Below are 13,084 nucleotides of genomic sequence, written 5' to 3'. Positions count from 1 at the left end.
GTCTGTCAGACTGTGGTTAGGCAAGCGGAAATGCTCACCAACAGTCTTCTGTAAATTCCCTTTACGTATATCCGATTTGTGTCCGTTGATTCTTTCCCGCTGTGACAGGGCACCTGCCCTGCACTGGCCCTTTAAGACCAGGACTCAGGCCCTGAGCCGGGGCTGGGAACAGAGAGGCCAGTTGAAGCTGTTAGGCTAGTGAGAGCCCAGCTGGCAGCTATACAGAGAAGCCCGGTTGGCTTGGAGAGCCCAGCTGAAGCCGTTAGGGTGAGGGAGAGCCCAGCTGACAGCTATATAGAGAAGCACAGTGCTTAGGAGGAGGCCAGTGAGGGGCTGACTGTGGAGGAAGCAGGAGCTCCCAGGAGGGAGATCTGCTGGGGATAGCCAGCAAGGGCTGGGAGAAGGCCAGCTAAGGCTCCCCTGGCTAGGGGCCGGAGGCAAGGCCCTGGGCTTGGAGGCAGATCACAGCATGGCTTAGGTAAGCGGGGCCGTGGAGATAATCTAATCCCAATGATGAGCAACCCATGCAGACTGTAACTTACCCTGAGAGGGGCTATATGAGGACAGTCAGGGGGCACTGAGGCACAGTGGGGGCTTGCATCCTAACACCTGTAGAGACTGTCAAATATATATAGCAGTGAGGCACTACTGGTATTTGATGGCATAGATCAAATTACTGGCTGTACAGTCAAATTTATTGGGACAGTCACTTTAGCCAAGTGATGCCCTTGTTGATATAAAAATACAACTGAACAAGAAGATGGCTGACCCTGTGGCTAAGACACTGGATTGGCACTCAGGATATTTTGGTTAAGTTTCTGGCTTGGCCACAATCCCTGTGGGCATGTTACTTAGCTTCTTACCTCAGTTTCCCATGTTACTTAGCTTCTTACCTCAGTTTCCCATGTAAAAAATGTGAATACTTCCTTTCTCCCATCCTCTGCCACGTTAGGTCTGGACTCTGCAAGGGCTTATGCATGTGCTTAACTTCAATGAGTCTACTAGCCTCTGGGTTGTAAACTTCTTCATAGGAGACCCGCTTTGCCCTGTAGAGTTACATTCTTGACTGGAATACAAACAATAAATAAGTGGCTTGCAAAAAGAGCAGGCATTAGAAACTCTTTAAAGCAAACTCTGGAATTCAGAACATGTTGGGTTAACTAACGATCAGTTTAATGATGAGTAATGACACAGAAAACCCCATTAAATAGCAGTACTTAGCTCGGATGGGGTGACTTCCCAAGCTTTCTAACAGGAAAGCCAGTTCTTCCTGGCTGGCTACTTTCCAAAGTTGGGGCTTTCAGCATGAAGGCTTCCTGTCTGACTGTTACTAATAGCTAAGGCTCCAGGTGCTTTTTAGTGATTTACACTTCTCAATTAGATATAGGGCTCTAGGCTGCAGTCCCTCTGCGTCCAGAGTTCCCGCTGACTCCGGTGGCACCTATGCATAAAGATTCAGGATCAATCCCAGGGTGACTTAAAATATCTCGGAATGGATTAAAGAGATGAATTACTTTGTGGAAACAGCCCTGTGGAACAAATTGGTTGTTTGGCAGGTAAAAGTACCCTGCAGAATACTTCCCATTTCTGATCACTACAGCAGTCCTATCACTCCTGTCTGAAACATGAGGGATACCCATATCCAGAATCTCCCTGTGCAACTAGCAAGAACAATGCAAACTGAATCCATCACCTCTGGTTGCTGCCGTATTGATTGCTTTTCAGACACAGTAATCTGCAATTTGTGATGTTGCTTGTTTCCAAGTTATACTAACAAGTTTTGCTTTGGGTCAATCTTTAGGTATTGTATTGGAATATCTATCTCCTCCTTAACTACTATCTGACCTACAAGAGCTTGTGTGTAGGGGAGAATTCAAATGAGAGAGAACCATCCAGATGAGATGTGAAATACACAAGAAATCAGTTACATGGAAAATAAACGAACTTTTTTTTTCTCCCTGGGAGGGGACCAGCTGGGTTTGAGTGTCAGCAAAGTTGATCTGTGGTGCCAGCCTATTGGTGCTGTGGTGTGGACAAGGCTTAGGTTGTTTTCACCACTAGTATCTGCTAATAAGCAATTAGCGCAAAGATACAAAGAGCCATGGTCTAGTCTCAGACAGAGACTGACCCATCTTCGAGTTTATATCTGGACCCATGGCCAAAGTTTAGATTGAAGGTATACCATAAATCCATTTCTCATTTTGGAGGTGTCATCTATAAGAGCTTTGATTGAAGGAATCAGCACCTCATGCATGAATCTGAACCCTGAACAAGGCCTGAAAATCAGCATTTGAATGCTTGACTTTTATCATGGCTACATAGATATCTTTTTGTATAGGCAATCATAGGGCTCCTTTCTAACGTGGCTTGAGTTGCATACTATTGCTGTCACTAAGATAACATTTAAAAAATGCTTTCAGTGTTGGAGCGGAGAGGATGTAATGAACGAAGGCATAGCTGCACTTCAAGCAAAGAATTTGGTGACTTTCTTTTTATTCTAGAAAGGAGATTGTGCAGCGTGTTATTTTGGTTTCTAAGGGGGTGATGAAAATTGCCTACTTTTTTATGATCAAAGGTGCGTGGGCTGGTTTTTTAACTAAGACCATGAAGAAATCTAAAAGAATCTTTCACTTGTTTTTCCTGTCCTTCGGCAGGGTTGAGGAGCTGGTGAGGACTAATGACTTTAAACCTCACAGGGTTTAAAGGAAAAGTTTCAATACCTTGTGAGCTTGGAAAACTCCTGATTAAAAATGCCTTTCTCTTAAACAGTCACCCTTCGAGGGCTCAGCTCTGGTGTTCAAAAGCAGGAAAGGAAAAGCTGTCTTGCTGTGGGAAGTACGTTGGCTAGCTCAGGGAAGTATCTGTGAGGTGAATTGCTGGGGATGTTCAGAGCAAGCTGCAACCAGAACTTCTTACAAAACATAATGCTCTGGGGAGCTGCCAGTTTGACCTGTCCTAGCATAGGTGTCTCCATGCAGGCACTATTATGTTCCTCTGTTAGTGGTGCAGGTTCGGACATATTGGTTAAAGTGAGGGTCATATCTGATTCAAATGCCAGGATAGTGACATTTCTCATCTCCTATAGTCTTATTGAGTGAGTAGCCCTGGGGGAGTCATTTTGCCCTTCTGTGCTATAGCCTGTCCATCTGTAAATGTGAAGAGCCAATTATTCATTCATCATTCCTCTTGCCTGAGAGTTGTTCTGGGAACAGAACTAGCCTCTTTCTAAATGAAGATTCTAAATTCTCTAGTAAACCCGCAACACTGTTGGAAAACTCCACTGTAATAATGAGGCATGTCCTGAAGGAGTATGAATGCCTGGCTCTCTTCACCTCTAGATGCCAACACAAATCCAGCCTAGTTTGGTCGGGCCCAGGAACACATCTCATTAACCTCTGGTGGTTGTTCTGTGGCCTGTATCACCTCAGTTCCCAGGGAGTAGGTGCCCACATCAAAGCAGCACTAAAATTAAGCACTGGCAGTACATGAAGAATGAATTTCCCTCTTGGTTTTTAGAAGTGGCGTCTCAGGATAAGGGATCTTTCGGAAAAGGCTTTATTTTCCAAAAGATGCGCGTCTAGACTGGCGCTTTTTTCCGGCAAAGCTCCGAGCCGGAAAAAAGCAGCAGCCATTTTTGCTAATAAAGCGAGGGGGGATTTAAATCCCTGCTTCATTTGCAATTGTGATAGGTCTAATTTGCATCCCTTTCCCGTAAAAGGGATGCAGTCTAGACATAGTTTCTATGTATGTGTACACAAGGCAAAGCTGTCTTAGTAAGCAGTTTACAACCTACAGGGCACCTGTTTCTGTGGTTGAGGTAGGTAGATAATAGGTCAGTCATTGAACAGGTGTCCTGTAGATTAAAAATGACTTTCTTGTTTCTAGTTTTCTGGCAGGGCCTCTGGGAACAACTGCAGCTTGCAGAGCTTCTTTTTGTCCTGTTTTTCTCCAGTAATTCTGAAAATTCCTGTCCTCAATTCTTGCACCTCCTATTTTTCCTCCACGGGGTTAAAGTACAGCTCTGCCTTGCAGTATAATTGGGACACTTCTCCACACCCTTCCAGCTCTGTAGCAAGGTTCAAGGAAACACAGGTCTCATTTATACTGTGGCCTGGAAAGGTGCAGTAAGTGAGCTGGGGAACAATTATCCTGTAACCAGGCCTTCTGTGATGGACCGGGCCAGGTCTGGGCACTGCTGAGGGCATCTGCTCAGGGCGAATTGCTCAAAACCAGGGCTGCTTACAGCCCTTGACTGGAGACCTTTCCCAAAACCAGTCACAAACCAGACACACAGAGCGCTTCAGCTACCAATCCAGCCAGCAGGAAGCCCCACGAGCAAAGCCCCTCAGAAACCCCAGCTCTCTGTGCCACAATCAGCCCCGGGCCTAACACACAGGTGAGGGGTTATTGAACCCAATCTCTCCTACCCCAAACAGGTTCTCCAAAGAACCAGCCACAGATCCCTGGTCAACTTACACTTTGGATCTTACCCATCAGATCACGCTGGGCCAGTCCTTTAGACTCCAAAATCTAAAGGTTTATTAACAAAAGAAAGAAAAGGTAGACAATCAGGTTATTAAGGAGAATACATTACGTGCACTAGTCACCAAGTTCTGGATGCAGGCTCTTAGCAGTTTATAACATCTCTGCTATCTTAAAAGTCTCCGGTGTACATCCTATGTCAGGATGGGTCAGCAATCCTTCCCGGCTCTTTGTTCCTCGCAAGGCTGCATCTGGGATCAGTAGCAGAATTGAAGACAAGATGGCGTCCACCTCATGGCACTTATGTATCTCTGGTATGTCCCAAACTGGAGCTGGTCATATGAGTCCATATTCCTAACTCCACATACAGATATCATACAAGTACATGAGTAGCATATATAGAATCAGTAGAACATAAGCTTTCATTTGACATCTCACATGGCCCCCCTTATATAGACTTTGGGGCAAACATCCCCTGGTGGGCGCAGCAGTGAGCTAGCTGCTCCCCTTAAAATCCAATAATGTGACACCTTCTAACACCGCTTATTTTATAGACCCTATGGAGTTCTTTGAGGTACTCCATTGATTTCACTGGAAGTGATGTATCTAACTACAGTATCTTTGGAGATTGAGGTTTATTTGACCTGTCTAAGGTGAAGCAAGAGTCTGTGTCAGAGCTGGTATTAGAAGTAAAGAGTTCCTGGGTGCCAGTCCTACATTCACCCCAACAGACTATTCCTCGCTAACCATATCAGGGCAATGGTCAAATATACATGTCTAAGCGTTCGATCCCTAAAAAACCCTAGATAGCTGCTTCTAGCCCTATATCACCAATGCCTGGTCATATTAACAAACATTTGGGCTGTGTCTATACTGGTCAGTTTTTCTGGAAAATCAGCTGCTTTTCCGGAAAAACTTGCCAGCTGTCTACACTAGCCACTTGAATTTCCACAAAAGCACTGACTTCCTACTGTAAGAAATCAGTGCTTCTTGCGGAAATGCTATTCTGCTCCCGTTCAGGCAAAAATCCCTTTTGTGCAAAGCTTTTGCACAAAAGGGCCAGTGTAGACAGCTCAGATTTGTTTTCCACAAAAAAGCCCCGATCGCGAAAATGGCGATTGGGGCTTTTTTTGCGGAAAAGCGCGTCTAGATTGGCACGGACGCTTTTCCAAAAAAATTGCTTTTGCGGAGAAGCGTCTGTGCCAATCTAGATGCTCTGTTCCGAAAATGCTTTTAATGGAAAACTTTTCCGTTAAAAGCATTTCCAGAAAATCATGCCAGTCTAGACGCAGCCTTGTACGCTGCAAATGGTGAAGCTGGAGGTTTCCTGAAGGTAAGTAGTTGCCCTTATGATTGATTACTTGACTGTCACTTAAAGTAGCTTTTGACTTCTATTGAAGCAGCTTTGACACGGCACAAATACATACAAGGAAGTTGTCTGATGAATAATCCTTACAGGTCCTGGTTTGCATTTTTAATACATGTGCCCATAACACAGTCCCTGCCTCTGTGTAGAAAAAGGGGCAATAGATTCGTGCATTCGACAGAGTTATTTAAAATAGAGAAGGATTACTAACTGATCTGAGCTTTCTGCCGGCCCATTAAACTAATATCTTTCTTACCAGGTTGCCTGGATAAGTTCACATCTGAGTGGTGTCAAATGGACTTAAGCTTTCATCCCAGAGTGGAAGAAAATGTGACAGGACAGCTAAAAAGTAATATGTTTGAGAGCATATTAGCAAAGCTTTATTTTTAATGCCATGAAAGGACTGAGGTTAACTTGTCTTGTGTGACTGGCATTCATAAGAAACCCCAAGCGTACAAATCTTAATTCACAGCTAAGGAACTTGAGCCATAAACGTTGAGATGCTCCAAAGAGAGGGCTGTGATCAAATCTATAGAACCCTGCACATTTGTGGATTTCTGCTTTCTAGCTGCAAATGTGGGTGCGGGTATCCCTGGCTCACGTCTGCGGATGCAGATTCAAAATTTTGTATCTGCTGCAGGCTCTACAGATCAGATCTCCCGGGTCTCGCAGTAGAGACAAGACCACTAGGGATAATGTAGCGTACTGCAAGAAATGGTATGGTGATGCTTTAAGTGGTGCTCTTCCCTTTGTCCATCTGTATTAAGACAGCGCTCCAGCAAGTCATAGGGCACTGTGCTGCTGGGGGCAGGTGGTTGTGTTTTTGTTTTGAAACTTGGACAAATGGCCAGGGAGGGGTTTAAATGTATAGCTCGAGAATGCTGGCGGGTTATCAGGAAGGCGAAAGTACAAATGGAATTGTGACTGGCAAAGGATGTGAAGGATAACAAGAGAGGTTTCTACAGGCATGTTAGCAAGAAGAAGGTGATCAGAGAGAGTGTGGGTTCCCTACTGGATGAAGGAGGTAACCTAGTGACAGATGATGTGGGGAAAGCTGAAGTACTCATTGCTTTTTTTTGCCTCTGTCTTAACGGACAAGGTTAGCTCCCAGACGAATGCGCCAAGTGACACAAGATGGAATGAACAGCCCTTGGTGGGTAAAGAACAGATTAGGAACTATTTAGAAAAGCTAAATGTACACAGATCCATGGGTCTGGACTTAATGGATCAGAGGGTACTGAGGGAGTTGGCAAACTTCGAGGAGTACAAGATCTTTTGAAAAATCGCCTCGTCAAAAAAACCATGTCTAAACTGCGGTTTCACTTTCGACGTGGCACTTGTTCAAAACAGCATCATGATGTGATTATGCAAATGAAGCATGGGATATTTAAATCCCCACTTCATTTGCACTTTGAAAGTGCTTCATTTATATCCCTCTGTGGACAGAGGGGTGTAGCGTAGACGTAGCCTTAGAGGGAGTACTTCTGGCACTAAACTGATTTGCAATGGCCTGACCCATTTGTGCGGCATTCTCTGGAGACATAGTCTTAATGGGATCACTCTTAATCTGTACTTGACACTAAACTTTCTTGGTGGAATACTGAAAATCTTGGTAATAAAGTATACAAGAAGGACCTATAATACTATATACTATATGAGGGTATGTCTACACTACCACCCTAGTTCGAACTAGGGTGGTAATGTAGGCAACCGGAGTTGCAAATGAAGCCTGGGAAATTCAAATCCCGGGCTTCATTTGCATCTTGCTGGGCGCTGCCATTTTTAAATGTCCGCGCCGCGTGTAGCTGTGCGGCACGGAGTCCGCACTAGCGGACCTTTAAAAATGGCGGCGCCCAGCAAGATGCAAATGAAGCCCGGGAAATTCAAATCCCGGGCTTCATTTGCAACTCCGGTTGTCTACATTACCACCCTAGTTCGAACTAGGGTGGTAGTGTAGACATCCCTGAGTGAGAATATAGAACGGTACCTGAAAGACAGAAGTTCTCTCACTAGATTTTATACTGCAGAGATGTATGGATTAAAATCCAAACATCCTCAGTGCAGTACCACAGATCTCTTGCAGAAAAAGTTTTCTCGTTGTCTTCTCTGGGGCCAAGATTTCACTCAGGGTATGCAATGCTGAGGGAAATTGAAATCAACCAAGTTTAATAAAACAGAGAGGCAAGATGAGTGAGGTAATATCTCTTATTGGACCAATTTCTGATGGTGAGAGATACAAGCTTTCTAGCCACAAAGAGGTGTTCTGCAGGTCTGGGAAAGTACACAGAGGATTACAGCTAAATGCAAGGTGGAATAGACTCTAGCTCGCCTGAGGAAGTGGGTTTTGCCCACAAAAGCTCACTAATTTTATATGTTAGTTTCCAAGATGCCACAGGACTACTCCATTGTTTCTAACAAAGCAACCCCCTGAGGCTTTGTGTAAGTAGTTACCACATTTCAATGTAGAATGGTCCCTTAAAATGTCTGTGGGATGGGTTCAGTCACAAAGACCCCCCCCTTGTGCTTGTCATTTGATGTTCTGAAATACAACTGACCCCACTTTCCTGCCTTCCTGGACATCCCACAGAGCCAGACCCCTTTGGCCCCCTCCAGCAGTAAGACTTTTTCTGCACTTAAAAGTTTAAATCATGACTATGGCAGTGCTTTAAACTGGAAGGCTGTGTCTACACTGGCCGCTTGCTTTTCCGGAAAAGCAATGACGATCTACTGTAAAATTGTCAGTGTTTTTCTGGAAAAACTATGCTGCTCCCGTTTGGGCAAAAGTCCTTTTCCGGAAAAACTGTTCCGGAAAAGGGCCAGTGTAGACAACACAGTAGCCTTTTCCGCAAAAAAGCCCCGATTGCGAAAATGATGATCGGGGCTTTTTTCCGGAAAAGCGTGTCTACATTGGCCACGGATGCTTTTCCAGAAAAAGTGCTTTTCCGGAAAAGCATCCTGCCAATGTAGACGCGCTTTTTCCGGAAATACTTATAACTGAAAACTGTTCCACGAGGAGTACCGGTAGTACGGAACAGGAAGCCTAATCCGAACTACCTAGTTCGTGCCGCATGTAGCCGCGGGCACGGAGTCCGAACTAGCGGACATTTAAAAATGGCGGCGCCTGGCAATATGCAAATGAAGCCCGGGAAATTCAAATCCTGGGCTTCATTTGCAACTCCGGTTGCCTACATCAACCACCCTAGTTCGAACTAGGGTGGTAGTGTAGACATACCCTAAGTCCTAACCTGATGCCCTGCCAGCACTGGTTCCGGCCAGCCTTAACTTCGGTTCAGGGTCCACTCAGTGTGGACACGCTATTTCGAAATAGCAAAATGCTATTTCGAAATAGATTTTGTGTATAGATGTTATTTCAAATTAGCTTAATTCAAATTACCTATTTAAGTTAATTCGAAATAGCACTGTAGTGTGGACATACCCAAGAAGAAAAACAGCACGTGCACGTGGGGTGAGCACTCTAGTTGTGGCCTTAGCAATACAAAATGTCTCAGCCACTGGAAATAATGGGAACAGGGGTGCAAGGACAATTTTAATAGAGAGGGTGCTGAGAGCCATTGGGCCAATCCGTAAATCCACTTCAACTCACATGCTTCATTCCAGCACCTGTAGGAATCACCTCCACTTTTCTAGATTGTTTCTTTTACCAACGGATGCATCTGGGGTGGGGCTGAGGGTGGTATTGTCCCAGGAGTTGGAGGGAGAAGAACACCCAGTTCTACACGAGTTGAAATTCTTTCCTCAAACAGAAGTACTCAGTGGTGGAAAAGGAGGCCCTAGCCAAGAGAGGCAATTGATGCTCTGTGATATTACCTGCTGGGGAACCCCTTTCAGCCGGTCACATGCCATGTGCCAGTTTGGTGGCTAAACAGTATGAAAGATACCAACCCCCACAGATTGAGGTGGTACCTATCACTCCAGCTTATGATTTGAGCCTGGCACATTGATCAGGTAGGATGCATGCTTAGGTGGACTTTTTCTCCCAGTGTGTGTGTGGGGGGGGGGGGGGCAGAGGAGCCCCCAACAAATACCCTCTTAAGAGGGAAGGTGTGTGACGGGGTCTATGAACTCCTTACTGGGACTGGGAGGGTTCCGAGGAGTCCTGGAATGAGGGGGCCCCGCCCCCACTGCCGTTCTGGGCATGCTCCAGTGGCAGGCCAGCTATAAAAGCCTGTGGAGCTGCGTAGTCAGAGCTGCTGGCTGCTGGGGAAGGAGGTTCTGCTGCTGCTGGAGTCCTGAAGAGGAACTGCCAACAGTCCAAGCCATGGAAACCAGTCAGAGGGAGGCTGCAGGAGAGGTCCCCAGTCCGGAGGGGAGAGACGGAGAGAATTTCAGGGAAGGCACTGGTAGGAAGTAGCCCAGGGTGGCGAATTAATCCCCAAGAGCCTGACATATTGTGGTGGGCTTCCCCGCCAGACTAGTAGTGGTTAACTCCACTGCTGACAGGGCTTTGGACTGGGATCTAGTAGAAAAGGCTGTCCTGGGTCCCCCTATCCCATCCTCATCAACCCCATGCAGGAACCCACACTGTCCTGAGAGACGGGGTGCATTGTTACAGACTCTGGATGCTAGCTACACTGCTCTGTGAGACAGAGGCTGAATTAGAGGCTTGCCCTACAGCCCTGATGATTGGAGAAGACTGCAGGTGGCATGGACAAATGTGGGGTGTATGCTATTTGAGGGGTCACTGAGGCCTGCAGCCCTTCCCTCTGCATGGCAGGCAAGATGCCCCATGCCAGGCAGAGAGAGATGATATGATCTTTGTTAAACTATGACTAGGTTTGCCTGTTGCAAACAGCGAACTGTTTCTGAAATTCCCAGAAAGAGGAAGTGGTTTAGCATTTCTCTGAGTCCTCAAAGCTGAGAACAGCACTTCGTTATGTAGCTGAGAAAAGAGATGGCTAACAGAAATATATAGACGAGAGGACAGTCTTCTGCAGATATTCTGGAGCTGAAAATTTAGAGTTTAAAGAAAGAGAATGGATAGTTCAGAGGGAGTGTCTGTATCTGTATGTAATAATGTTTCTCAGATCTCAAGAGGAATCCTGAAGCAGTTAGGACACATTCTAATAATGACTCTAAAATGCTTCTTTTCCAGCCTGATTTCAGTTTTAATTTCAATACTTCCCAGTATGCAATATCAGGCTAATGGGGGAGAGGGTACATATGCTCCTTTCTTATAGCGTTTGAAGTTGTAAAGCTTATATAGTTTATAAAAAACCCGTTTAATAAAAAAGGGCTGTTCTAGAACATAACTGTGTATAGAGATGTTGAGTCCAAGATTTCACCAGAAAAACACAGCAGGATATTGTGTGCCTTATGACAGGGACAGAAAAGCAAGATGGGCAGATAACAGCATTGATAATATTATGATCCTTCTCGAAACAGCGTGGGAACTGTGATTTAGATCTGTTTTAGCCACAAATTCTGGCGGTTTGCTAGTTGGTGTATTAATGCCTGTTATGAATATGAAATAGCGAAAATAGTCCCCACCCCATCTTCCTGTAGCACAGCATGTCAGAAGCCAGGTGTGTTCCACAGTGTTAGTAGCAGAGTCTTGTGTGGTGTTACCAGTCCCAGAAGCACTCCGTTCCCTTGCATTATCCCTCACCCAATACAGGAGAGACTCATTACCAAATCTCTCTAGCTCCCAACTCACATTTGCCAGCCTGTCTCAGAACCTGATTCTGAAAACCTTTGTTCACATAAACATCCCTGTACAGATGTTTGCAGGAGATGGGGTGTAATTTCTCCCACTAACCTAGCTCTATGCTGCTGCCTATCTTTCCTAATGCCCCAAATCCCTCCTTGATGTATGTTACCCAGGCCTAATTTTAGCAATTTATTAATATTCCTCAAATTCTACTCTTCACAAATTGTTTTGTGGCCATAGGATCCAGCTCTGCAAAAGGATTAAAGTTAATGTCATTCCATCTGGGTGTAGGGTCCATGTTGTAGGATCAAATACTTGTTTGATAGACTCTGAGCCACAAGGTGTCTGTGGCTGTTTGGAAAATATGGATAGGAGGGTAGTATGATATAGTGGATACTGTACAGGATGGGAAATCAAATCTTGGTTTGAATGAATAAACAATCTGTAAAAAAGTGAACAAAATTTTGCAGATGCTACAAAATTACTCAAGATGCTTAAATACAAACTGTCTGGGAAGGATTCTACAGGGATCTTGCAAAACTGGATGGTTAGCAACAAAAGAGCCGATAAAATTCAGTGTTGTTAAATGCCAAGTAATGCACACTGGAGAACATAATCCCAGCTATACATATAAAATAATGTGGCCTAAATTAGCTGTAACTGCTCAAAAGAGAAATCTTGGAGTCTTTGTGGATAGTTCTCTGAAAAATCCACTCTATGCAGCATCAGTCAGAAAAGATAAGTGTTAGGAATCATTAAGAAAAGGATGGATAATAAGAGAATTTCATACAGCCACTATATAAATCCATGGAATGCCCAAACCTGTGTGCAGTTCTGGTAGCACCATCTCAAAAAGATATATTACAATTGGGAAAAGTAGCGAGAAAAGCAACACATATGCATAAGGGTATGGAACAGCTTCTACATGAGGAGAGATGAAAGACTTTTCAGCTTGGAAAAGAGATGGCTAATGGAGGGGGATGTGATAGAGGACTATACAATCATGAATGGTGTGGGAGAGTGAATAAGAAAGTGGTGTTTACTCCTTCACGTTACCTGACAACCAATGGGTACCCAATGAAATTAATAGGCAGCAAACAGAGAGATCCTTAGGATTTAAAGTGCCCTCTGCAGTTCTATTAAACTGGTGGCCCTATGGCCAATGGCAGGCCAGGGGGAAGGATGATTATTAGATGTGAGTTTTTTACCATTTTTATCTTTAAAGCAAATTTTAAACTAAGGTTCTGTCAACTAACACAGTAAATTAAGAACCTGACAGCATATACCTGGGGTTTGCAAATGCCTGCTAACTGGTTTTATTACCGCGTGAATGGCTCTTTCACAGGTTGGTGTTCTGCTAATCGCCCCGGCAGGCTTTTTCACTTTTAAGTTAAATAGATCCTCTCTGGAGCCACAGAACAGTGACAGAAAGAGGTGGGAGGTTTGACAGTGGTGCCCCAAATTTTCAGATGCTCTATGAAGCTGCATATTCTGCATATGGGTAAGATGGCCCTGGCAAGGGGCGCCATTTTCAGATTTGTGGGGGGATGGCGTGACCTGTGCATGCT

General features: G+C 44.9%; 1 protein-coding gene across 3 annotated transcripts in view; it reads left to right on the top strand.

Moving 5' to 3' along the window:
• Nucleotides 1-341: 341 nt before the first annotated feature.
• Nucleotides 342-13,084, top strand: part of TMEM150C (transmembrane protein 150C) — an 81,235-nt gene continuing 68,492 nt past the window's right edge. The window contains exon 1 of one of the 3 annotated variants that reach the window (XM_075929484.1): nt 342-478. Coding sequence is in view for 1 of the 3 variants with exons in the window: in XM_075929481.1 (XP_075785596.1) it covers nt 10,128-10,209 (82 nt within the window). In the remaining 2 variants the exon portion in view is untranslated. Of the gene's footprint in view, nt 479-10,079; nt 10,210-13,084 lie in introns of those variants that run through there. The other 2 variants (XM_075929486.1, XM_075929481.1) reach the window with 2 other exon arrangements.

The sequence above is a fragment of the Pelodiscus sinensis genome, chromosome 5 (genome assembly GCF_049634645.1).
Source record: "Pelodiscus sinensis isolate JC-2024 chromosome 5, ASM4963464v1, whole genome shotgun sequence".
Taxonomy (NCBI): domain Eukaryota; kingdom Metazoa; phylum Chordata; order Testudines; family Trionychidae; genus Pelodiscus; species Pelodiscus sinensis.
The sequence above is the reverse complement of the archived record's forward strand: the minus strand, read 5'-3'. Positions and strand labels throughout refer to the sequence as shown.